Source organism: Prionailurus viverrinus, chromosome C1 (assembly GCF_022837055.1).
Source record: "Prionailurus viverrinus isolate Anna chromosome C1, UM_Priviv_1.0, whole genome shotgun sequence".
NCBI lineage: Eukaryota > Metazoa > Chordata > Mammalia > Carnivora > Felidae > Prionailurus > Prionailurus viverrinus.
In genome coordinates, this window is record NC_062568.1 from 56,503,698 (window position 1) to 56,527,998 (window position 24,301).

The window sequence follows — 24,301 nt, forward strand, 5'->3', positions numbered from 1 at the left end:
GCCAAGAGTTGTGGCAGAACAGGCTCACTGGAAATTGTCTCTTGTTTTAATTATTATATTTTAGCTTATTAGGGCACTAGACATTAGTATAATTCTAACTTTCACCCACAAAGTGATTGGCTGGTTTCAAATTAATATAATGTAAGCTGTTTGGGAGTTAGAAACATGTTTCTGCAGGTTTGTCTAGTAAACCCATATTTTGGTTTTACATCTGGGGTAATATATTATTTTCATGGGCCACAACTTCACAAGTATATTTAAATTCCCAGCTCAGTCAAGCTACATACTGAATTTCTTATGAAACCAATTCTAAAAAGTGACTATTAATGACAATATATAAACATAAATATATTTGCAACAGTTTCTTAGCCTTTAACTGCCAAATGTGCTTTCTAAATGTCATTCTCTATAGACTTTTAATGATCAAGTTTTCAACCTGTAGTTGTTTCATAGTTTTAAAATTATTTCATGTTTACAAATGTCATTTGCAATTTAAGGAAAGAGTTATAAGTTACTATATTGGCAAGTAATTTTAAAAAACTGTGAAAAGTTTTGAACTATTTCTACTATCTTTTCCCAAATATATTGTGAATCTTATTTGACAGGTTTGTCTTTTGATACCCCATTGACTAAGTTTTCCCTAAATCCTGCTCATTTGCAATTGAAGCACAAGTAAGTTTTAATTAAAAAAATTTTTTTTAGTGTTTATTTATTATTGAGACAGAGAGAGACAGAGCGTGAACAGGGTGGGGCAGAGAGAGAGGGAGACACAGAATTTGAAGCAAGCTCCAGGCTCTGAGCTGTCAGCACAGAGCCCAACGCGGGGCTCGAACTCACAGACTATGAAATCATGACCTGAGCTGAAGTCGGATGCTTAACTGACTGAGCCAATCATTATAACACAATGATAGGTTGGAAAGTTCTTCAGCGTAGGAACTCTAACTCATGGGCTTTTGTATTCCTTTAAATACTTAATTTCCTTAAAGTAGATAGTTTTAATACCTTTGTCCATTTTATTGTTTATTATATGATGGATAAAAAATTTAGCAAAATCCATATTTATTTAGGGTAGCTGAGCTTTTCTATTTTCTCTGTATAGCACCCTAATTTAGTTTTAAATTATTACATCATTTCCATTGCAACTAGATTGGCACCAGTGAAGCTCTTGGACTTACTCAAAAATCAGCTATTTTTTAAGGCATATATATATATGTGTGTGTATATATACATATCTATATATGTGTTTATATAGATATGTATAATTTTTTTAAAAAGTTGGCTATTTTTATTTGAGAAAATTTTCGTTGTGGCTTGGTGCTTATACCTATGAATTGTTGTGGTGGGCTCTGTTTAAATGTGATGTCTTCCTCTGTAGGAGTGGCCAGTCTGACCCTAAATTTTCACTCCAACTATATAGATTTGGCCAACAATGTATTCCAATAAGAAATAATTCTTTTGTTTATTTATTTTAAATGTGTATTTATGTATTTTGAGAGAGTGCACATGTCACTGCAAGCTGGGGAGGGATAAAGAGAGAGAGAGAGAGAGAGAGAGAGAGAGAGAGAGAGAGAATCCCAAGCAGGCTCCACACTCTCAGTGCAGAGTCCTCTAGGGTCTTGAACTCACAAACCATGAGATCATGACCTGAGCCAAAATCAAGAGTTGGTTGCTTAGCTGACTGAGCCACCCAGGTGCCCCAATACTTTTATTTTAAATAAATGTCTTCCTTTCCTTAAGTACTTTTATTCAAACTAAGGAACTTTGGCCTACTAAACATTCTTCCCTTGTAAAGTAATATAAAAAAAAAATCTTAAGAATCCTACTTAGAGAAATGTCATGAAATAAGAGAGAGCAAAGTATCAGGGGCATAAGGGTGTAGAAGAACAAAATATGAATTTATAAATCCTTATGTCCGATAACATTGTTAAAAGAACTTTGAACAAGTTGAAGAAAGAATGGTGGTAAACAGTTAAGTCAACTGCAGCAGAAAAGCTCATTATAGGAGTACTAGTAATGTAGCATTCCTTATCAACAATTTACATTCTCCATTCCTCTTTCCTCATTTCTATTAACTTGGATACTTAATACAAGCATGATTAGTGAGACTGGAGAAAAGGGAAGCCTCCTGTTAGATTCAACATTGGAAATGTGAAAGAGGGTGGAGAGGGATGGGATCATAGAGCTAAGTGATATTAAAATAAATCTTATGTTGTTAGCTTTAAAAAAAAAACAGCAAGTATGCTTGTAGTCACAAATAAAATATACTTAAGGTTGGGGTTTGGGTAAGCATTAACCATCTGTAAGATCCTAGAAGTTAGGGACACAATGCTATTTGTTTTTGTATTTTTTACAAGCAGGACTATGTCTAGCATGTAATAGATGCCCAGTAAATGTTGAGTGAATCATTATGTGGCTCAATACCTCAATATAGTCATAGTGGCAGAACTCAGTTTTAGAGACATTATTTTGGTTCCAGGTAGAGCTACTACTTAGGCAGGGCCGGCAATCTTTATGTACTGGCGACTTGGGCCAGAATTCAGTACCAGTCCTGTCCATGGACAGATGGATTTTTTTTCTGTATGCATTTGTGCCCCACCTCATTGCACAAAGGATTTGGATGATTAGGAATGTGGAGTGAGTCTACTAATAAAGCTTTATAGTAGTGCAAGAATTACAAATATATTAAACATATTCATCCGATGCCAATTTAGGGGCAGATTTCTCAAGTTATATTTCCTTAGGTTTTGCCCAGAGTGCATGGTCCCCAATCCTTTTCATTGTCAATATTTGCCATTAGTTGTCATTAATTCATTTATTAGTATCATTAATGGGACATGTCATCTGATCTTTCGAAATCTTACTCAGTCTGGGCCCCAAGCGTTCCCTTAAGTCTCAGGATTAAACGTCTTTGGCAGAAGTCGGTGCCCAAAGCCACACCCATTAAGAGGCCTTAAGAAACCTGGGCGGCGACTGAGCAGTAGACAACCACGCGGCGCATCGGAATCCCAGGGCTGGCACTCCAGTCTAGCCTATGGGAGGATTATTCCCCTCCCCAGCGAGACAGGTCGCCGGCCGGGAACAGCTCCCTTTCTGGCGGGGATTCGGGGCCCTTTTCCCGCCCCGCCCCGGGCTCATTTGCATAGGGACGCGCGCGGCGCCGGCGAGCGGGTGGGCGGGCGCGGCCGGGGAGGCGGCGCGCGCGCGCCCTGACAGCTCGGCCCTGCTCGCTCACTCGCTCGTCCCCGGCTTCCGAGCACAGCATGGCGGTCAAGGTGACTCCCGACTCTCTGCTGCTGCCTTTATTGCATAAGAGACATCCCGAGGACCTTGCCCCCAGCCCCTCACCTCTTACCATTTCCTTCGTTGCCTGGTTCTTAGATAGCGTATCCTGGGGCTCCAGCTTGCGGGTGGGAAAGCTGTGTGGGGGCTTGGACCGGAGGGAGAGGATGCCCGGCTGGGGGAGGGGAAGTAGGAGGGATTATGAGTTGGAGGGGCTTGTGAGGACCAGGTCGGTGAAGGAAGAGTAGTGCCCTGCCTTAGGTGCGTGAAATTGTGAGCCCGGAGTTGGAGGCCATCAGAAAGGGAGTGGGAGGAAGTGGCATGTAAAGCCGGGGATAACCTAAGGCATCTGTGTATTGCAGTGGGGGAGGGGGTGAGGAATTGGAGTTATTTGGGGCTTCGGTGGGGCTGGGGGCAGTGGTTGGCATTTGTGCTGCTGGTGGCAAGATGTCGAAAGTATTTGGAAATGTAGCAGCTTTCGTATTTTAGGTTGGGTGGCGAAAGACGGGCGCAGAGATAATTATATTCTGGATTGCTTTCCATGGGGGAGAAAAGCTGCTAGGCCAGGCGATTGATTTGGGTGTTTTAACTTTTCTGTTGCCCTGTTCTTCCTGGCCTTTTGATTTGGAGGTGGGTGGTTGCTATTGTGTTGCTAGTGGATGTGGAATAAAATAAGAGATTGATCCTCACTGCCTTCCATTTCCAGTCCAGAGGAAATCTGGTAGATTTGCTGTATATTAAGCTCTTCACACCTGTACTTCCACTCTGTAGCCATAGATCTCCAATTTGACAGGTGTTATCAGTGTTAATACTTTTGGTTTGTTTTAAACGAAATGCCCCTATAAAAGATAAGAGCATTGATTTGTTAGCATTTGTGAACTCTAATCTGAAGAGATGATATGGTCTCTAGTAAAGCATTAACTGGCTTTTTCTTTTTTCTTTTTTTCCTTACAGGTGCAAACAACCAAGCGAGGTGATCCTCATGAGTTAAGAAACATATTCCTCCAGGTAAATTGGCTTGTGTGGCACCTTTTTTTATTGAGGAAAAAAAAGTGTAAGCTTAATGGTTCTCAGGCCTTAACTTTCAGGAATGTTCTGTTTTCATTTATTCTGTTTTTTCCCCCGTTTATTCTTAAAAACATGGGTAGACAATGTAGTTTGTAATTCTCTTATTTTGTTAAGGTGTGAATACACATTTTCCTTTTTATTAAGGTTTGATAAAATATTTTCCTCAAAATTTTGTTTTTTAACATGACTTAAAGTATGTGAAAGGAGACTAAAAACAATTTCCAGCTTCCCTTAAGCACTATGATCAAAATATAACTTCAAAACATATTGACACTCTTGTGTAATTACTATGTATGGTGATTAATATTCTTTCTTGAAAGTTGCAAGTTTATAGTTTTCCTGTTTATAAGCATTTATGTAATTTGTTAGCGAGATAAGAATATTGATAATGTGTGTGTCTTTTCTCCCTCTGCTTATTTATATTCATAGATAGCCTTTTGGGGTTTTATTATAAAATATTACTGTCTGCAATTCTTGCAAAGATCTACCTTCTAAGTTTTTAAGATCAGTGACTTGGCTGTAGACTTAAAACAAGTTGGCTTAGTTTTTTGTTTTGCTTTCTTTTCTTAAATTTCAGAAGTTCCTCATGCAGGAAGTTGTACTTAAATAGATGAAAAGGGAGACAAGCTAAGGTGTTCGATTAAGTATTGTGTTTTTCTGTGAAATCTTCTTTTGAAAACTTTCTGTTCTGGACCTGGGTTCTTATATAGAAACTTTGACCTTGGGCAGGTCCCTGCTGGGTATTTGTTTCCTCTGTAAAATGAGAGGTGATCTCCAAGGTTCCTTCCAACTCCAAAAGTGTATGATTCTATATTAGGAACAGATTCTAACATATGCTGATCAGCCTGGACTAGATGACATTTTTATCTGAGACATGGATTGCTTAAGCTATTGTTGGGGAGGAGGCTGCATAGATGACCATACCATGTGTAACTCATGAAAAAAAATTAGCTAAAATTGGAATCTTAGATTTTATAAAATCTGATAAAGGGAAGGATCATTTCCAGAACATAAGTAATTATAATAGAAATAGTCTGTTTCTGGCTTGAAACCTTTATTCCTCACAAGTGTTCATAAAAATAGTGTAAAATATGTCAGTATTAACCACACCATGATTATACTTAGTTGTTTTGTGAGATGTTCATGTGATACAGTTAATTTTATTTTCTATATTAAGTAGGCATGGAAGAAATCAGTTGAAATGGTTCATGATGTAGTGCAAAGAGCACTGACCTAGGTGTCAGGAACACTGGGTTCAGTTCCTGCTCCTGCCTCATTTTGATTGTTGGATCTGTAGCTATCTGCCTGGCCTTTCTGGGCTTCACCTTCTCATGTGGAACTCAGTGGGATGTTGGGAAATGGGAATTGAGGTCCTTTCAGCTTTAAAAATCCTGTGGAAAAAAAATCTGTGCTTCTGCATGGGTTTGGTTTTTTGGGAGAGGGAGGATAAGAATACAAGGAAAGAACTGGGAGTATCTATGCTTAGCTTTTTGACAATTTAAAAATCTTATCATTTTTTAAAAATATTTTATTTTTGGGGCGCCTGGGTGGCGCAGTCGGTTAAGCGTCCGACTTCAGCCAGGTCACGATCTCGAGGTCCGTGAGTTCGAGCCCCACGTCGGGCTCTGGGCTGATGGCTCAGAGCCTGGAGCCTGTTTCCGATTCTGTGTCTCCCTCTCTCTCTGCCCCTCCCCCGTTCATGCTCTGTCTCTCTCTGTCCCAAAACTAAATAAATGTTGAAAAAAAAAATTAAAAAAATTTTATTTTTAAGTAATGTTTACACTCGACCTACCACCCCAAAATCAGGAGTTTCATGGTCTACCAACCGGGCCAGCCAGGTGCCCCCTATCATTATCTTTTTGCACATTATTTTGATGATGCCCTTGTTTTATTTTTATATTGAAAAATTGTGGAATTAATAACAGTGCATTTAGTACTAGTTATAAAGCACTGACCCAAGAATTAATTGATAGATAAGACATCACAGATACTTACCTTTACCAGCTAGAAAGGTAGAATATAGTTAGTTGAATCTATTTGAGGACAGTTATTAAGTAACATATTAGATTTTTTTATTCCTGTTTTGAGTGCTTCAAACTGTAGCTACTTGAAGCTATAGGACACTGTTTAGGAGCAGTTTTATTTTAGAAGCATACGGTTTATTAATATTTTAGAGAAAATAGGCAAAAAATATATACTAACTACAGTATTTCGTTAGCATTTAACATAGCAGCCCAAGAAATATTTACTAAGGACTATTTGCTGTGTGCCATGTGTGCACTTGTATTTAGTTTAGCAGTAGGCATCAGTTGAATAATCGAAGGAGAGGACTAAGCCAAGATTTGGATGGTAATTGACATGTGACTAGCTCCTTTCTCAACCCATTCCACCTCTAACAGATTGCAGTTGAGGGAGTCAAGAATAATGAAGTCAAATACATAGCCTCTGGTAGAGCAATTGGCTTGCCTGAATAAAAGTGGCTGTAATAATAATGACAGTGGCTAACATTTATTGATCATTCACCGGTGTCCTGGGCATTGGCCTAGTGCTTTAAGGGTATTACATTAATTTTCATAACAACCTTAGGAGGTAGGGTTAGAGTCCCCGTTAAATAGATGAAGTTAAATCACTTGGTTAATGTCATTTAGTTCTTAAGTGGTGGAGGCTGGAGTCCAATCAAACTGCAGAACCTGTATTCTTAACCCTTACACTAAATCACTTGTGGGGGGGTCTCTAAATGGGGGGTGGGTAATTTTTTGAAAGCTAGAAGTACATGAGGTGCTAATGGCAGCTGTGTTTGTTAAGTTAAAGGAAAAAACAATCTGGTTACTTAGGTGATGAAAAAAAAAAGTGCCTTTGCACCATAACTACCTAGAACATTTGGCCAATGAGTTTGGATTTGAAACAGTAGGGATGCACTATGGGTTTCTGAGTGGGCAAATTGAAGTGGTAAATTCTGACATCTCTTTGTGTATGTTGGATAAAGTGTGGAGAGGTTGGAAGTAGGTAGGGCGATCAGCTAAGAGGCCATTGAAATAATACATGTGGGAGATAATGACCTGGAGTGTCTGATGGCTGGGGAAATGGGAAGGAATAAGAATACCAGGGACTTTGTAAGGGATGAATCTATTGAATTTGGTATTAAATGTAGAAGTAAAGGAAGAAGTAGTGAATCTGGATGGATGTTAATTGATAAGGCATCTATTTTGGGAATTATTGGTGGGGGAGAGAAGTTTAAGTTTCATTGTTAAATAAGTATGTCCTAATATGTTAAATCTGACAGGAGTGGAGAGATACAAATTTGTACAGGTGGTAGATAAATCCTTGTGGTTAGGAGTTTAAATATAAAAGAAACAGGACCAGGAATAAGGGACTGATTTATAAGTGATATCCATAATTAAAGTGGAAAGGAGGAGGAGGAGAACGAGGGAGAATTGTCCTATGGGAGTTTAAAGTAGTTTCAAAAAAAAGGATATGGTCAAAGATTAAAATTATTCTGTTATTAGTATAATTTGATTTTGGTAGGATTTGGGGGTTACTTGAGTTCTGGATCAGTGAGATATTTAAAGACTACAGAGAGATTTAATTTTGAATTTTGGAATACAACTGAAAGCTGTTTTTTGTAAATTTAGATCTGTGGCATTAACTGTCTAAATTCACAAATACTCATTTGTTTTTGTAAACAGGAAAATACTTCTCTTTGAAAATGCTGATATATATATATTTAAAAGTATGTGAAAAGGGCTTTAGAAAAGTGAAGCATTATTATTTTGAGTATAGGGACATAGGTTTATTTTTTCTGTGTTCATTGCTTCTCAAATTTTGATGACCTATATTTTCTATTAGTTAAAAAAAGGAGCAATAATATTCACTAGGATTCTGCTGTTTCCAGCTTCCTACCAGTTCATAAAGTTGGAGCACAACAAATGAATTCTTATGTGTTAGACTGTGCTGTAACTTACAACCAGTTGTCAAGCTAAGATTTTTACTATTACTACCCTTACAACTGTCATTTCTTGATTTCTCTCTTCTTTTACCTCTCACCCACACACTATCATTGACCCGATTTTGCTACATCAGAAATATACAGTAGCAAAAGGAGACAAGAGAAGCAATGAAGAGGGAGGTAAGGTGAGGATAACAGGACTATCACAGGCTGATTGTTATAAACGTGAGGAACTTCAAAACGAGAAGTTAGTCTATGCTATGTGGCAAAGTAGGTTTATCAAAAACTGTTATAAGTGAATGATTTGTCAAGATCTCTTTTTTTTTTTTTTGGTTGGTAGACTTTTTGTTGTTTGCTTATCAATGTATTGTATGGTAAAAGCAACACATGTTAAGACTGTATCATTATATATGTTAGACCAAAAATATACTGCAGTGTAGAACTCAAGTATTATTTTGAACCTGTTCTTTTTCTCATTATCACCCAATGTAACAATGATTATCATATCCCATGTAAAAATTATGAAAATGCGTTTTCTGTGTTATTTTATTTTTTAAAGTTTATTTATTTTGAGAGAGAAACAGTGGGGGAAGGACAGAGAGGAGGGGAACAGAGGATCTGATGAGGGTTCTGTGCTAACAGCAGAGGTAGGGCTTGAACCCACAAACCGTGAGATCATGACCTGAGCCTAAGTTGGATGCTTAACTGACTGAGCCACCCAGGCACCCCTGTGTTGTTTATTTTATAGAATAAATGGAAGAAGGTGCTGCTAACGTAAAGCAAAGAGTGATTCTTCCTTAGTGTTTTTATGATAATGTATTCATTTTTAATTGAAAGAAATATCCTTTTTTATTAAAATAATTTTTAATGTTTATTTATTTTTGAGAGACAGAGACAGAGCATGAGTAGGGGAGGGAAGAGAGAGAGAGGGAGACACAAAATACGAAGCAGTCTCCAGGCTCTGAGCTGTCAGCACAGAGCCTGACACGGGACTCGAACCCAGGAACCCGAGATCATGACCTGAGCCGAAAGTCAAATGCTTAACCGACTGAGCCACCCAGGCACCCCAAAAGAAATATTCTTTTACTCAATAAATATTTGTTTACATATTACATATGTATGTATTTTTGGCAATAACCTGGGGCTCAGAAGGGAATTAATTAAGTGGGAGACCCTTCTACCTTGTTGGAATATGCATTAGGGCTATCTTTTCCTTTTTTTTCTTTTTAAGTTTATTTTGCGGAGGGAGAGAGAGTGTGTGTGTTCATAGGGAAGGGGCAGAGAGAGAGAGAGAATCCCAAGTGGGATTTGAACTCATGAGTGGGGCTTGAATTCATGAACTGAGATCATGACCTGAGCTGAAGTTGGACACTTAACTGAGCCACCCAGATGCCTGCCTGCCTTTCTCTCTTTCTTTCTTTCTTTCTTTCTTTCTTTCTTTCTTTCTTTCTTTCTAAGTTTATTTATTTATTTTGAGAGAGAAAGAGGGGAGGGGCAGAGAGAGGAGAGAGAATCCCCACCAGACTTCACACTGTCACTGAGGAGCCCAATGCGGGGCTTGAACTCAGGAACTAGGAGATCATGACCTGAGCCAAAATCAAGGGTCATACACTTAACTGACTGAGTTACCCATGTGCCCCAGGGCTATGTTTTCAAAAGGATGGAATGTGTATCACAAATGATAACATCGACTGAGGCCCGGTGTGGAGAAAAAAGGTGCTTTCATGGGGTATTTGTGGAAACAAAGACTCTTTGGAAAGCAATCTGGCAATAGTTTAAAACAAAGATACCGTTTGAATAAACAATCCTACTTTGGGGATATTTAATCCAGAAAAATAAAAATACTCATAAAAATATATATGTACAAGGTTGTTAGTTGTAACACTCAATTGTTCCTTGAGGGAAGAAAAAGTAGGAAAAAGAGAAACAAATGTTATCAGAGAGGAGTGATAGAAAAACTATGGAAAAACCATTCCATGGAAAATTATGCAAAACTAAAAAGAATGAGGCCTATTTCAGCTGATTTAGAGATTTCCAGTGTACTATTAAGTGGGATAAGATGTAAAGAAGTGTCTATAGCATGACTCGAGTTTTCTATAAGCCGCTTCATATATGTTGTATGTATATTTACACATATACATTTATAGAAGAATTAGAGGAAAGTAAAAATAAAGCCTTAATGTGTATGTATTAGATTTTGATCAAGTGAATAATTTAAAAAGTAAGAATAGGGGCGCCTGGGTGGCTCAGTTGGTTGAGCATCTGACTTCGGCTCAGGTCATGATCTCACAGCTCATGGGTTTGAGGCCTGCATAGGACTCTGTGCTGACAGCTCAGAGCCTGGAGCCTGCTTCAGATTCTGTGTCTCTCTCTCTCTCTCTCTCTCTCTCTTTCTGCCCCTCCCCCACTGGTGTGCTCTCTCTTGCGCGGGCTCTCTCTCTCTCTCTCTCTCTCAAAAATAAACATTAAAAAAATTTTAAAGTAAGAATTTAGAAATTTCAGAATCTGAAGTTAAAAGAGGACTTCCCAGAATAAATTGGGTTGAATAAAGCCAATGAGAGTCTATGAGACACACAGAAGGGGATCTAAAGTTTTCTTATCTAAACTGTTAAGTGTTTTCACCAGTTTTTTAGAATTTAGGAATTGAAGATGATAGCCTTTATCTTTGGTATATTAGTATTTGCAATAAACTGTATAAAGTTTTCATTAAAAAAAAAAAAGTGACAGGGCACCTGGCTGGCTCAGTTGGTTAAGCATTTACTTTGGCTCAGGTGATGATCTCATGGTTGGTGACTTCAAGCCCCACGTCAGGCTGTGTGCTGACAGCTCAGAGCCTGGAGCCTGCTTCAGATTCTATGTCTCCCTCTCTCTCTGCCCCTCCCCTGCTCTGTCTCTGAGACAGAGACACTCTGTCTCTCTGTCTCAAAAATAAATAAACATAAAAAAAAAAAGTGTTAGGCATTAAGGGCATACTAGCACCATAATGAGACTTTATCCCTGAGTCTGATACAGGGATTGAAAAGTAATTGAAAAGATGAGAAAATTAGTGTTATTAAATGTCATGTTATGTTCTACTACCAATCATATTTTTAATTGCCTACCATGTGCCAGGCATTGTGCTAGGTTCTACCTTTATAGAGTTGAGATAGAGGAGTTCAGTGAAAGTAACTCATTCTGGGTGGGGCTGAGACAGTAGCAAAGCCCACACATTTAAAAAAAACAAAACAAACTTCAGAAGGTGACAAGTCTAATAAGAAAACAAACAGAATGATGGAAAAGGCCATCACTTTTCAAGAAAGTGGTCAGTAAAAACCCCTGAGAAGGTGGGACTAGAGATGAGACTATAAAGTGGGTAGAGAATTCCAGAGGGCTCACATGTGTAAAGGCCTAGATGTGGATAAGGGCTTGGTATGTTTGACAAACAGAAAGGAGGCCAGTGTGTCCGAAGCATCAGTAAGTGAGGGAGTGAATGGCCAGTGAGAGATGAGACTGAAGGAGAGCCATATCAAGCAGGGCCTTGTTTGTAGGCTGCAGGGAAGAGTTTGGATTTTTTTCAAAGATTGTTGTGGAGACCACCAAAGGTCTTTCACCTTGGAAGTGGAATAATTGACATTAAAAAAATTTTTAATGTTTGTTTATTTTGGGGAGAGAGAAAGGGAGAGGGAGGAAGAAAGAAAGAAAATGAGCTGGGAAGAGGCAGAGAGAGTGAGAGACAGAGGATCCCAAGCAGACTCTATGCCAAAAGCAGAGAGCCTGATGTGGGACCTGAACTCACAAACCCAACCGTGAGATCATGACCTGAGCCACCCAGCCGCCCCTCAATTTACATTAAAAAAAATTTTTTTTAATGTTTATTCATTTTTGAGAGAGAGCGTGTGAGCGGGGGAGGAGGAGGAGAGAGAGGGAGACACCGAATTCAAAGCAGGCTCCAGGCTTCGAGCTGTCAGCACAGAGCCCGATGTAGGGTTCGAACCCATGAACCGTGAGATTATGACCTGAGCCAAAGTCGGACACCCAACCGACTGAGCCATCTAGGCGCCCCTCAATTTACATTTTAAATAGATCATATTGAAATAGATCATATTGAAATGTAAACTTTCGGGGCACCTGAGTAGCTCAGCTGGTTAAACGTCTGATTCTTGATTTCAGCTCAGGTCATGATCTCACAGTCGTGAGTTCAAGCCCCATTCTCAGGCTCTGTGCTGTGCCGAACCTGCTTGAGATGGTCTCCTTTCTCTGTCTCTCTCCTTCTCCCCTGCTCACGCATGCACTCTCTCTCTCAAAATAAATAAATAAACTTAAAAAAAAAAAAAAAGAAATGTAAACTTCCTTACATGTTTCTATGCTTTCTTATGGATGACTGCTTTAATTAGACTGTGATTCTTCCAATTTAATTTCTTTCTGTCCGTAGGGTTCTTAGAACATCTTGAGTGGGGCCTCAGCTGACTCTTTTTCATCCAGGAGGCAGCAGAGTGTAGCTTGAGCCTGCAAGAGCTTTGTAGTCTGATCTGGATTTGAGTCCTTACTGGATGCCTTTTTCCTCTAGGACCTTAGGTATTTATACCAGTAAGTTTCCTTACCTAAGAAGGGATTATTACACCTAGCACATAGGGATGTTATAACAATTAAATGAGGTAATTTGTAAATGATGCCTGACAAATGGAGCTTAGTTCCTTGGTCCCTTTTTTTCCTTCTAAGATGGGATGAGGACTTTTCTTTCTTGAATAAGATCTGAGTCCCTTATCTTTCCCAGCTAACTGTGCTGGACCTATAAAGTGACTAAAATATTAATATGTATTTATGATTATGTACATATAATCAGCTAATTACTCATATTGTTGAGACATATACCTGAAGATATTTACAAATCTCCACATTCAGAAATAAGAATAAGAAGTAATTTCTCTCAAGTTTGTAGGTTCTGAGAAGGGGTATAGCCATGGTCTAAGATAGACTGTGGATGATATGTGGATGATAACAGTTTTCTTTGGAACCTTCAACTGCTCAATCTGGATCGGAGAAGGACTAATAGTCCAACTGTAAGCTCTGAAATACCAAGACACAGATCTGAAAGAAAGACTTATAATTCATTCTTTATGTGTATAACTCAAAAAAAAAAATCATTTCCCCCTTATGTCCAGCTCTCTTTTACTTAATAATACTGAAGTTTCTAAAGCATCATTCACTGAAATCAGTTCTATGGCCACTATTGGGCTTTTAGAACTGTGCTCTTGCTTACTTACTGAGTCACTATTATGTCTCAGGCACTATTTTAAGTATTTTATATAAATCATTATAGTCAGTCCTCAAAACAACTCTAAAAGGTAGGAACCATTAACATTCTCATTTTACACTTGATCTTAGCCAAAAAGGCCGAGAAGCGATTAACATTCTCATTTTATAGGTGAAGAAACTGAGCCCTAGAAAGCTTAGGTAACTTGCTCAAGGTTATACAGTAAATAGAAGAGACTTGCTTTATATGTTTCAATGCAACTTGCCTTTCTAAGTTAATTTTGTTTGGGAGATACAGGTATGTTAGTATATATAGAATCACCTCATTATTTTTCTGTATCCAAAAAACCTTTTTAATTATTGAAAAATTTAAGCCTATATAAAGTTAGAGAAGATAGTATAATGAATTACCATATATCCGTCACTCAGCTTCATCAGCTCTTTTGGCTAATCTTGCTTCCTCGATATTAACAGCTGCACTGGATTATTTTGAAGCAATTCCCAGACATTGTATCACTGCATATATGAATACTTTAGTATCTCGAAAAGCTACTGAATGATGACTTGATACTTGATGACTCTGAAAACCATCAAATCATAATTTGATTATTTCATGTAAAAATATTCCTTAATAATGTGGATTTCCATTCAGTGTTGAAGTTTCCCTGATGGTTTCATTTTTTTGAGTTGCTTTATTAAAATCATGATCCAAGACGTGTTCATACATTACATTTGGTTGCCCTTTCTCTTAAATCTTCTAATATTTTCCACTCCTTACCAGGAAAAAGGTCCTTCTTTCTCTGTGACAAAAATCTTGGTATTTAATTAAGGCTTACCAACCTTAAAGCATTCTGTCCCCCTAGGAGCTGCACCTTGATTGTCAAAGACATGATTTGCCCAGGCTTATAAATATATATGCTCCTTGTATGTTCCCATGGTTACTTAGACCAAGAGATTGAAGTATTTATTTTAAGAACAATGTGAATTAATTATTCAACTTAATCTGCCCTGAGAATCATCCTAGTTTCAGTTATTGAGTTCTCTGGGGTCATTATTTTATTTCCAAGGTTTTTGGAAACTTTGAGGGGAAAATTGTTTTGGTATACGTAGTTTATTATAGTAGCTTCAGTTGATTTCAGTGGTTAATAAAGAGCTTATACCTCTCTGCTCTGTTAGGAATTACATTGTTTAGTTGCTGACAATAGGATTTGATATAATGGAAGGTAAAAATACATATATTAAAGCAAAAAGAAAAATAAGCACATAATATTTCATGGAGGCAAACTGAGTTAGAAAGGCAGATTTCTGAGAACGTTTTTTGCAAAATCCAATAGAAGGTTTGCAATAGAAGGTTGTTTCTAGTGTATCTGAATACGTGGCTAAGAGTGCTAGTTAAAATTAGATGCATAAAATTGCCTTTTCCTAATGCGTGTGTAGTTGATTTTAGTAAATATCGGAAAAAATTTGCATCACTAATTAAAGTCTTTAAAAAAGTGGCCATATGTGTTAGAATTATTTTTTCTTATTAGAATATTAATTTATAACAGATAAGTTCCACATTGTACTATTGTAACAGGGTTTGTTGTGGTCTGCTCATTATGCAGAGTGCTAGTGTAGTGAAAGGGCATACGTTCCTGGTTCCTGACTAAATTTGGTTTCTGTTAGGAGTAAGAGCCATGTAAGTGAAGGACAGCAAGAGGATTAGCTTCAGAAGCTCAGCTCTTCCATTGTTCCTATAATTCACTTTTCTGTATGGGAAATGCTTTACATGATCTCTGTAGTTACTGAACTTTGTGGCATTGTCATGTGAGAGTTACTGAAATTGGAAGGATGTTAAGATCTGAAAATGTCAGATCATCTCAGTTGGAACAAAGTCTTGGAGCAGCAGTGTGTTTTGACTCCTATTACAGCCACATGTTGGATGAGCAGAGATGAAGCTGGCTAGACCAGTTAGGACTGATTTGGTAAACCCAACAACAGTGGGAGCCAACCCCAAGGAAACCTTGGTTTGGAGAAAGATGAGGAGGTAGAACATTAACTCCTTCATGTTTGGGCAAAAGCAGAATAATTAAATAAGCAAGGAGGGAAATTTGGATCCTTTGCTTTTCTGTGTTTCTAAGCATTTTAGAGTAACTACAGTATTTCATTACGTGTTATTAGTTTTACAATTTCCAAGAACTTTGGTGTTCAGGATTTCATTTTTTCCTTATGTCAAGACCGTTAATGTTTCCATATCTTCTTATTAGAGAAGAGACTCAGAGAAGACTCAAGAAATCACAACTAGTTAATGGCACAGGGATTAGAATTTGTTTTTAGACCCTGGTTTCAGTGTCCAGCATGCCACCGTCTCTGAGTTATTTGGGGTAGGAACTCTGTTTTTGTGATCTTTGCATCCCTGGTATCAGGTATAATGTCCAGCACACGATTGGTACTTAATAAATGTTTTTAAGTGAAAGCGAAATTACCTGGAAGATTTGATAATAGCAGATTTTTGGCTTAAAAAGTAATGCTTCTAAATATATTACTTGGTTTTGGTGTGCATACTTAAAAAGAAAATCCTTGATCTTGATACACTGTGTACTTTTTAAAAAGTAACCAGCCTTCTAGTTACAGGAGATCAGAATTTTTCTTTATAACCTCTGGAAAATCTTCTGGACATATAAAATATCAAAAGATCTGTTTTTGAACTTAAATCATTTAAACAGGTAATTTGTATCATTTAGACTATTTGGTTTTTTTACTCATTCGTGTCATTAAATTTTAAGTTAACCTTCTTTTTTCCCCTTGTACTCGATAGAAATCTAGGGTTGTGTGAAAACTCTTTGTAAAGTCTGCTTTACAGGTAACCTGCTATATGGGTTAAAGTTTGGCAAATTGTAAAGGAATTACTACTCTCCAACTTACTCCAGTCAAGTGAGACCTTAATATGTTGATCTGTTGGCTGGATAGACAGAACATTTGGAGATAACATGATCTCATTTGGAGCTAGAGGTAGTTCTGTGTAAGTGCAATAGTGTAATTATATATATCTGTATGTGAAACCCTGCCATCTTTTATCAGCAATCAATGTATAAAGATTCTGATCTTTCGTTGAGATCCATTTCATTTCTCAAGCTTCATAATGTCAAGACTTTTTCAAGCACATGTGAACTATACTCAATGTAAACTTAAATATTTCTGGAAATGTCAAAGCTATGTGTACTTTTACATTCAAATACTTGAGTTGGATTTGGAAAGTTTCATCAAGAAAATAAATCACCTATTTTTGTTTGGATACTGTCAGCTACTTCTTGTCAATGTCTTTCATGTGTCCTTGACTTCCTGCCCAAGAGAGATTTACAACTGCTTAAGAGACATCTTTGAAATGGCAAATGATTAACTCTAAAGTTATTTGGAGTATGGATATAATATTTGGTTAATTTCATTTAAAGTCATTTTTGTTCCTCCTTTGAAATGACAGGAACAAAATGGAAATATTATGAAACTATTAAGTTGACGTATTAGGTTTTTAGAATAATTTAGCATGGGAGACCCAAAACTTTGTTTTAATTTTCTTTTTATTCTCTTCAGTATAAACATGCAAGTCATTTTGGTTAGCAGAAGGAGAAGGTCTCAATATGGCCACCTAAACTTTTGTGATTTCTAGCCTTCTGTGTTACTGTAGGCCATGTTTACTTCGTTTAAAACATTATTGTCCAGCAATTAAAATAAGCATTGAAAGTAATGAAACTATTTAAACGAGTCATTCTTATTTTAAAATATACTTTTTGTTTAAATAAATCACCTGTTTTTGAGGTATCTGCTTTGCTTTGTTAACATAATACCTACAATGTTTTAGCATCTTGACTGACTGTGGGTAGATTCTAGTTTCTGTTCTACACTCCCTCTTCTGTCTTTTCAGGCAACAGACTCACTGACATTGCCAAGTAATTGTCTGTAATTTAATGAGTTAATTAGTTAACTGTCTCCTGGAGAAGTCAAGTACTGACTCCTTATGGATGAGAAGACTTTTTTTCCCCTCTGAGCTATATGCTTTATCTTTCAGTTAAAATCAAGTTAAAATAGAGTAGGAGAGTTGGGGAAAACATTAGCAAAATACCTCAGGGTAATTGATTCTTTGGCATCATTTATAACCCCAGATACTGGCAAAGCCTGTTCCAGTACTTGTCAACAAAAGCATTTGTTTTCCTTGTTGGCTGCTGTGCTAGTGGTTTGTGCTAAGGCTATTTCCTGATAGTTTTATTTCCTGATAGTTTTAAAGTCAAGATTGTTGTGAAATCCTGGTGATTCTGTAGGTACAGTTTACTCTGTGTGTATGTGTGTGTGTGTATGTGTGTTCTGTGTGTATAGTGGTGGTAGTCCTGGCAGTCAAATTCAGGTATTAGTATTAGATATTAGGCACCTATGTGGCAAAAATAAATGGAGAATTAGTTGCTGCATTTTGTTAATACTAACTGAAATGTTTTCATATTCTCTCTTTTGAGAATTGACATCTGATTACAGAAAGCAAGCAGCAAACAGTTGTGAAGAGAAGATCTCCATAACCCATCTCTAGTGTTTTTTTTTAATTGTGCATTTTGTGTTTTGCTCTTCCTTCTTTTAAATTTCTCATAAGAGTCAGGCCAGGATTTTTTGACAAAAGATGTGAGCATTCTTATAGTTCTTTATATATGATATGCGTGTGTGTGTGTGTGTGTGTGTGTGTGTGTGTGTGTGTATAGCTGAATTGCTTTTCAACAAGACTGAAATTGAAAAAAGTAAGATCTACAGAACAATGTTAATTAATAATTATGTTATCATTTGTGTAAAAAAGAGAAATGGGTAAGAGTATTTATGCACATTTGCATGTGTATACATTAGCATGTATATGCATATATTTCATATATGTATAATCATTTATGCATAAAACATCTCGGGAAGGACAGACAAGAAATTGATTGCTTCTGGGCGCTTGGGTGGCTCAGTTGGTTGAGAGTCTGACTTTGGCTCATGTCATAATCTCTTGGTTTGTAGGTTCAAGCCCTGCATCGAGCTCCCTGCTATCAGCACAGAGCCCGCTTCAGATCCTCTGTCCCCCTTACTCTGCCCCTCCCCAACTTGGGTGCGCTTATGCTCTCTCTCAAAAATAAACATAAAAAAAAAAAAATCCAGAAATTGATTGCCTTTGGAGGGAGACAGAGAGAGAATCTTAAGTCAGGACCCTGACTAGGGCTCAATTTCCACGACTCTGGGATCATGACCTGGGCCAAAACCAAGAGTCAGGCACTCCACGGACTGAACCACCCAAGTGCCCCTGAATTTTTAAAAAAATGTTTATCTATTTTGAAAGAGAGAGACAGCGGGGAAGGGGCAGAGAGGGAGAGGTAGAGAATCCTAAGCAGGCTCCACACTGTCAGTGCAGAGCCCAGCACAGGGGCTGAACTCACAAACCATAAGATGATGACCTGAGCCGAAACGAAGAGTCAGATGCTTAACTGACTGAGCTACCTACCGAGGTGCCCCAATGTACTTTTTGAATTTTGAATGGTATGACTGTAACACTATTAAAATCATCTTTAAAAAGTCATTAGCAAGGGGTGAAAGTACCCATTGTTTTTTCATTTGCACTCCCACCACCTTGGTTCAGGTCTCATCCTCTTTCACCTGGATCTCCAGTAGCTGACACTTGGTCTCCCTGCCCCCAGTCATTTTCTGTCTTCTCCAAATCATCTTTTACATTGCCACAAGAGAGAGCACAGGTCAGATCATGTCTCTCTCATTCTCTAAAACTTTTAGTGGCATCCCATTACCCACAGAATGGTGTTCAGACCGTTCAACTTAGCATTCAAAGTCTTCCATCATTTGATCTCAAACTACCTTTGTCTTTTCCATTTCAACTTCTACATCTTTGCTTTGTTGTTGTTGTTTTTGTTTTTTAGTTTATTTATTTTTAGAGAGAGCATGAGCAGAGGAGGGTCAGAGAGAGAGGGAGAGAGAGAATCTCAAGCAGGCTCTGTGTTGTCAGCAAGGAGCCCGATGCTGGGCTCAGTCTCATGAACCATGGGATTATGACCAGAGCGGAAATCAAGATTGGGATGCGTAACTGACTGAGCCACCCAGGTGCCCTGCTTCATATCTTTGTATGCCCTCTCTTTATTAACATTTGTGTCTCCAACTAGTTCTCTCCCTCCAAAAAAGAGAGAATAATTTATTTTAACATCTCTGTATTCACATTTTTTAAAAACCTTGTAGACCCTTTCTGTCTGTTGCAGTTAAAATCAAATTTTACTTTCAAGGCCTATTCTGAACATACTCTCTCTTTCCTACTGCAGCCCCATTCCACCTGTCCTTAGAACGAGCCACTCCTTTTTGGATCCTATAGTACATTTCTCATACCATTGTTTGGCACTCATAATCTAGTGAGTTTTTGACTTGTCAGTGGCTTTAAATTCTATTTTTAGACTTCCTTGTGTTGATTCCTCTTTCCAGTTGCAGTAGTCTTCCTGACATTGTGCCTTTCCCCACTCCTGCCTGTTCTTAACTCTGTGGTTTTCTGATCTTGGTAAAACATGTAAGATTATGAAGGATATTGAGGAACACAGAATAGAAGAAGTAGTCGACAATAATTGGTAGAATCCATTCACTATTAGTATTAATACCATACAGTTTATTTTTTCTTTATCCTATATTTGCATACTTATTGTTTTGAAATGTCAAAGATCATTTAGTCTTAATTTTATAGATGTGTGATATATGTAGAAGCCTGGGAAGAGAATGGAGTTGTTGAGCCAGGACTTAAACTTAGGACCATTTCAGCAATGACTTTTATAGAATGTAAAGTGAACATGACTTTATCTTGGGGTGATATTTGTTAGGTGCTTTTGGGTAGTACAAGTTAGTAAAAATATGTCTACCTGTGTGCAGGCTGATCAAGCATTTGCTATGGTAGCCTCTGTGGGGTTTTCTAGAATATGACAGAGGAAACATTTTTTATTTAACTCTCCTCTTGTTGAAAGAGCTGGTTGCTTGGTTTAGTCAGATTCACAAATGAGAACATTTGAAATGCTTAACCAAAAAGCAAACCAACAGTCCTTTTCTGTGATCCTTCCCATCCTTGTCTTATTTCCTAGAAGCAACCACTTCTTTTTTTTTTTTATGAATATAATTTATTGTCAAATTGGCTTACATACAACACCCAGTGCTCATCCCAACAAATGCCCTCCTCAATGCCCATCATCTACTTTCACCTCTCCCCACCCTCCCATCCACCCTCAGTTTGTTCTCTGTATTTGTGTCTCTTGTGGTTCTCCTCCCTCCCTCTCTGTAACTATTTTTTTCCCATTCCCTTCCCCCATGGTCTTCTATTAAGTTTCTCAAGATCCACATATGAGTGAAAACATATATCTGTCTTTCTCTGACTGACTTATTTCACTCAGCATAATACCTTTCAGTTCTACCCACATTGCTGCAAATAGTACGATTTCATTCTTTCTCATTGCCAAGTAGTCGTCCATTGTATATATAAACCACATCTTCTTTATCCATTCATCAGTTGATGGATAATTAGGCTCTTTCCATAATTTGGCTATTGTTGAAAGGGCTGCTATAAACATTGGGGTACACATGCCCCTATGCATTAGCACTCCTGTATCCCTTGGGTAAATTCCTAGTAGTGCTATTGCTGGGTCATAGGGTAGTTCTATTTTTAATTTTTTGAGGAACCTCGACACTGTTTTCCAGAGCGGCTGTACCAGTTTGCATTCCCACCACCAGTGCAAGAGGATTCCCATTTCTCCACATCCTTGCCAGCATCAGTAGTTTCCTGAGTTTTTCATTTTAGCCACTCTGACTGGTGTGAGGTGGTATCTCAGTGTGGTTTTGATTTGTATTTCTCTGATGATGAGTGACGTTGAGCATCTTCTCATGTGTTTGTTGGCCATCTGGATGTCGTCTTTGGAAAAGTGTCTGTTCATCTCTTCTGCCCATTTCTTCACTGGATTATTTGTCTTTTGGGTATTGAGTTTGATAAGTTCTTTATAGATTTTGGATACTAGACCTTTATCTGATACAGAAGCAACCACTTCTAACTCTTAACTATTTATTTGGTATTTCCCTTCATATTTCTATACTGCTATTTTTAGATATTATTGACTTTCTATGAGAGTAGTTGAGGACTTCCTTACACTACTTCCTCCTCCATTCTTCTTCCTCCATTCCTCTCAGTATGTTTATCATTGTTGTTAAATTAATATCTGGTATCTATATTATTATGACCGTGAATACTGTTTTTTTTGAGCCAAGTCATGTATTTCCTGTTTTTATACGACAAAAATGCTTTTTTGTAATTTACTTTCTGATAGAGTTAAAAATTATCTAACTTTTCATTTACTTAGCAACTTGTGTACCTCATACAAATTCATTAATTTAACAAATATTTACTGAGTGCTGGGGCACCTGGGTGGCTCAGTCCGTTAAGCATCTTACTCTTGATTTCGGCTCAGGTCATGAGGTCAAGCCATGGCTTGGGCTCCGTGCTGTGCGGGGAGCCTGCTTGGGATTCTCTCTTTCCTCTCTCTGCCTCTCTCTGTGTCTCTCTTTTTCTCTCTCTCTCTCTCAAAAGAAAAAAAAAAGGTTTGCCAAGTGCCTACTGTGTGCCAAGCATTATTCTTGGTGTTTGGGATACATCAGTGACCAAACTAGACAAAGATTCCTTCCTTTGTTGGGAGATAGACAGTAAACATAATAAAGAAGTAAAATACACAGTGTGTTAGAAAGTGATAGCTGCCGAGGGGGGGAAAAGGCAATGTAAGGGGGATTGGGAATATAGGTGCAGGCATGGGTTATAATACTAAATAGGGTGATAAGAATAGATCTCATTGAGAAGGTGACATTTGAACAAAGGTTCATACTCCTCCCCATGTTATTTTTCACTTAGCCAAATGCCTTGGATAAGCATTCCGTTTTTCCCAGTGGCTTTCCTTCCTGGAGCCCTTCGTTTGCTCCCCTGCCAGGACTATGTACTCTAGAGGCCTGCAGCACAATTGTTGTCTTGGGATTTCTCTTGGCCACTTTTCTGGATTGGGTCATCTGATTTTTGTATCCCACTTGGTTCATGCCTTCATTTTGTTGGAGCAGATTCTCCTATAGCTTCCTGAGGAGGCACATGGCAAGAGAAAAAAGTATTGAGAACATGGATATCTCAAAGTACTTTTAACCTACCCTTATAATTGATTCAAAGTTTGGCTCAGTTTAGAATTCTAGGCTGCAAATCATTTATCTTAGAATTTTCAAGGCCTTACTGCATTGTCTTCAAGCTTCAGTGTTTCTGTTGAGGAAGCATTGGTGCCTGTGATTCATAATTCTCTATAAGTGACCTTTTTTCTCTCTGAAAACTTGTAGGATTTTCTCTTTATACTGGTGTTCTGTAATTTTATGATGATGGGCCATGGCCTGGTGTAGGTTTTTGTTTGTTTTACTGTGTTGTGCTTGGCACTTAGCCCTTGTATTCTTCAATTCTGGGAAATTTTCTGATGTTACTACTTTGATAGTTGACTGAAGTAGCTAAATTGATCAGCTGCAACCCGAAGAGGAGAGCTTTGGTTGTGTTTGATCATGCCATAGTGCGTAAAACCCTTAAAATAGTGAGGTCTTTATTTGGCAGGCAGATTCTACTATTTTATTTTTAAAAATTAATGACCTAAAAGCAGAATATTTTTGTTTCTTTTCTCCAGCTACTGGAACGTAGAACAAATACCTGTGATGGAAGATCTTGTGTGTTTGTCATGCTTTTCTCATTCGTTTTATTTTTAAGGTTTGGCAGCCTGTGTTCTCCTGCTGCTCCCCACTCTTGTAGGTGGGAAGCCTCTGGGAGTCTACACGTGTCACCTTCTCACTCTCAGGTCTTAGTCACCTTAGCTGCCCTTTCACCTTTCTTCATCTTTCTCGTATTTCGTCTCTTACATATTATATGTTTAGTTGAAATAAAAGTCACATGAGACAAAATACTCCATTTTAACCATTTAAGAGTATACTGCAGTGTTTTTTTTTTTTTAGTATATTTGCAGTGTGCCGCCATTGCCACCATCTAATTCCAGGACATGGTCGCTGCCCCCAAGAAAAACCCCATATATGTTAAAGCAGTTACTCTCATTTGCCCTCCTCCCAGTTCCTGGCACCTGTGCCTCTGCTGTTTGTCACTGTGGGTTTGCCTCTTGTGGACATTTCATGTAAATGCGGTCATACGATCTGTGGCCTCTTGCCTTTGGCTTCTTTAACTTGTAATGTTTTCAAGGTTTATCCATGTTGTGGCATGTGTCAGCACTTTGCCAGTGTTCTTAAATCTGGCTCTGAGTGTTTGTTTTTCACTGTCTAGAGGAAAATGCACTATCCTGCATTTATTATCTTTATTTTGATTTTGATACTGTCCTTTATATACCTTTTCACAAAATGTTTTTGGCTACAATATGATGTTGAATAATTTTAATTTTAAGTATACATTATTTTTTAGTATGCCAGTACTGAGGTTGATGGAGAGCATTACATGACCCCAGAAGACTTTGTCCAGCGCTATCTTGGACTGTATAATGATCCAAATAGTAATCCGAAGGTCGTGCAGCTCTTGGCAGGAGTAGCCGATCAAACCAAGGATGGGTAAGAACCTTTATACATTTTTTGAAAATGAATCTTCTGCAATATCTTACTAAAAAATAGGAACACCCTAAGTTTACCTATGACCACCTGGAATTTTAATATTAATAAACCATTATCTTTTCTTAGAAGTTTATAAGAAGTATTACT

At 37.9% G+C, this 24,301-nt stretch overlaps 1 protein-coding gene across 2 annotated transcripts in view; it reads left to right on the plus strand.

Annotated features, from left to right (window-relative positions):
- The window catches only part of SLC25A12 (solute carrier family 25 member 12), a 128,070-nt gene that overhangs the window by 21,258 nt on the left and 82,511 nt on the right, over positions 1-24,301 (plus strand). Inside the window, exons 1-3 of one of the 2 annotated variants that reach the window (XM_047869896.1) lie at positions 3,213-3,272; positions 4,234-4,287; positions 24,012-24,154. In XM_047869896.1, the coding sequence (XP_047725852.1) occupies positions 3,261-3,272; positions 4,234-4,287; positions 24,012-24,154 (209 nt within the window). In that variant the 5' untranslated portion in view covers positions 3,213-3,260. Of the gene's footprint in view, positions 1-3,212; positions 3,273-4,233; positions 4,288-24,011; positions 24,155-24,301 lie in introns of those variants that run through there. The other variant, XM_047869897.1, reaches the window with a different exon arrangement.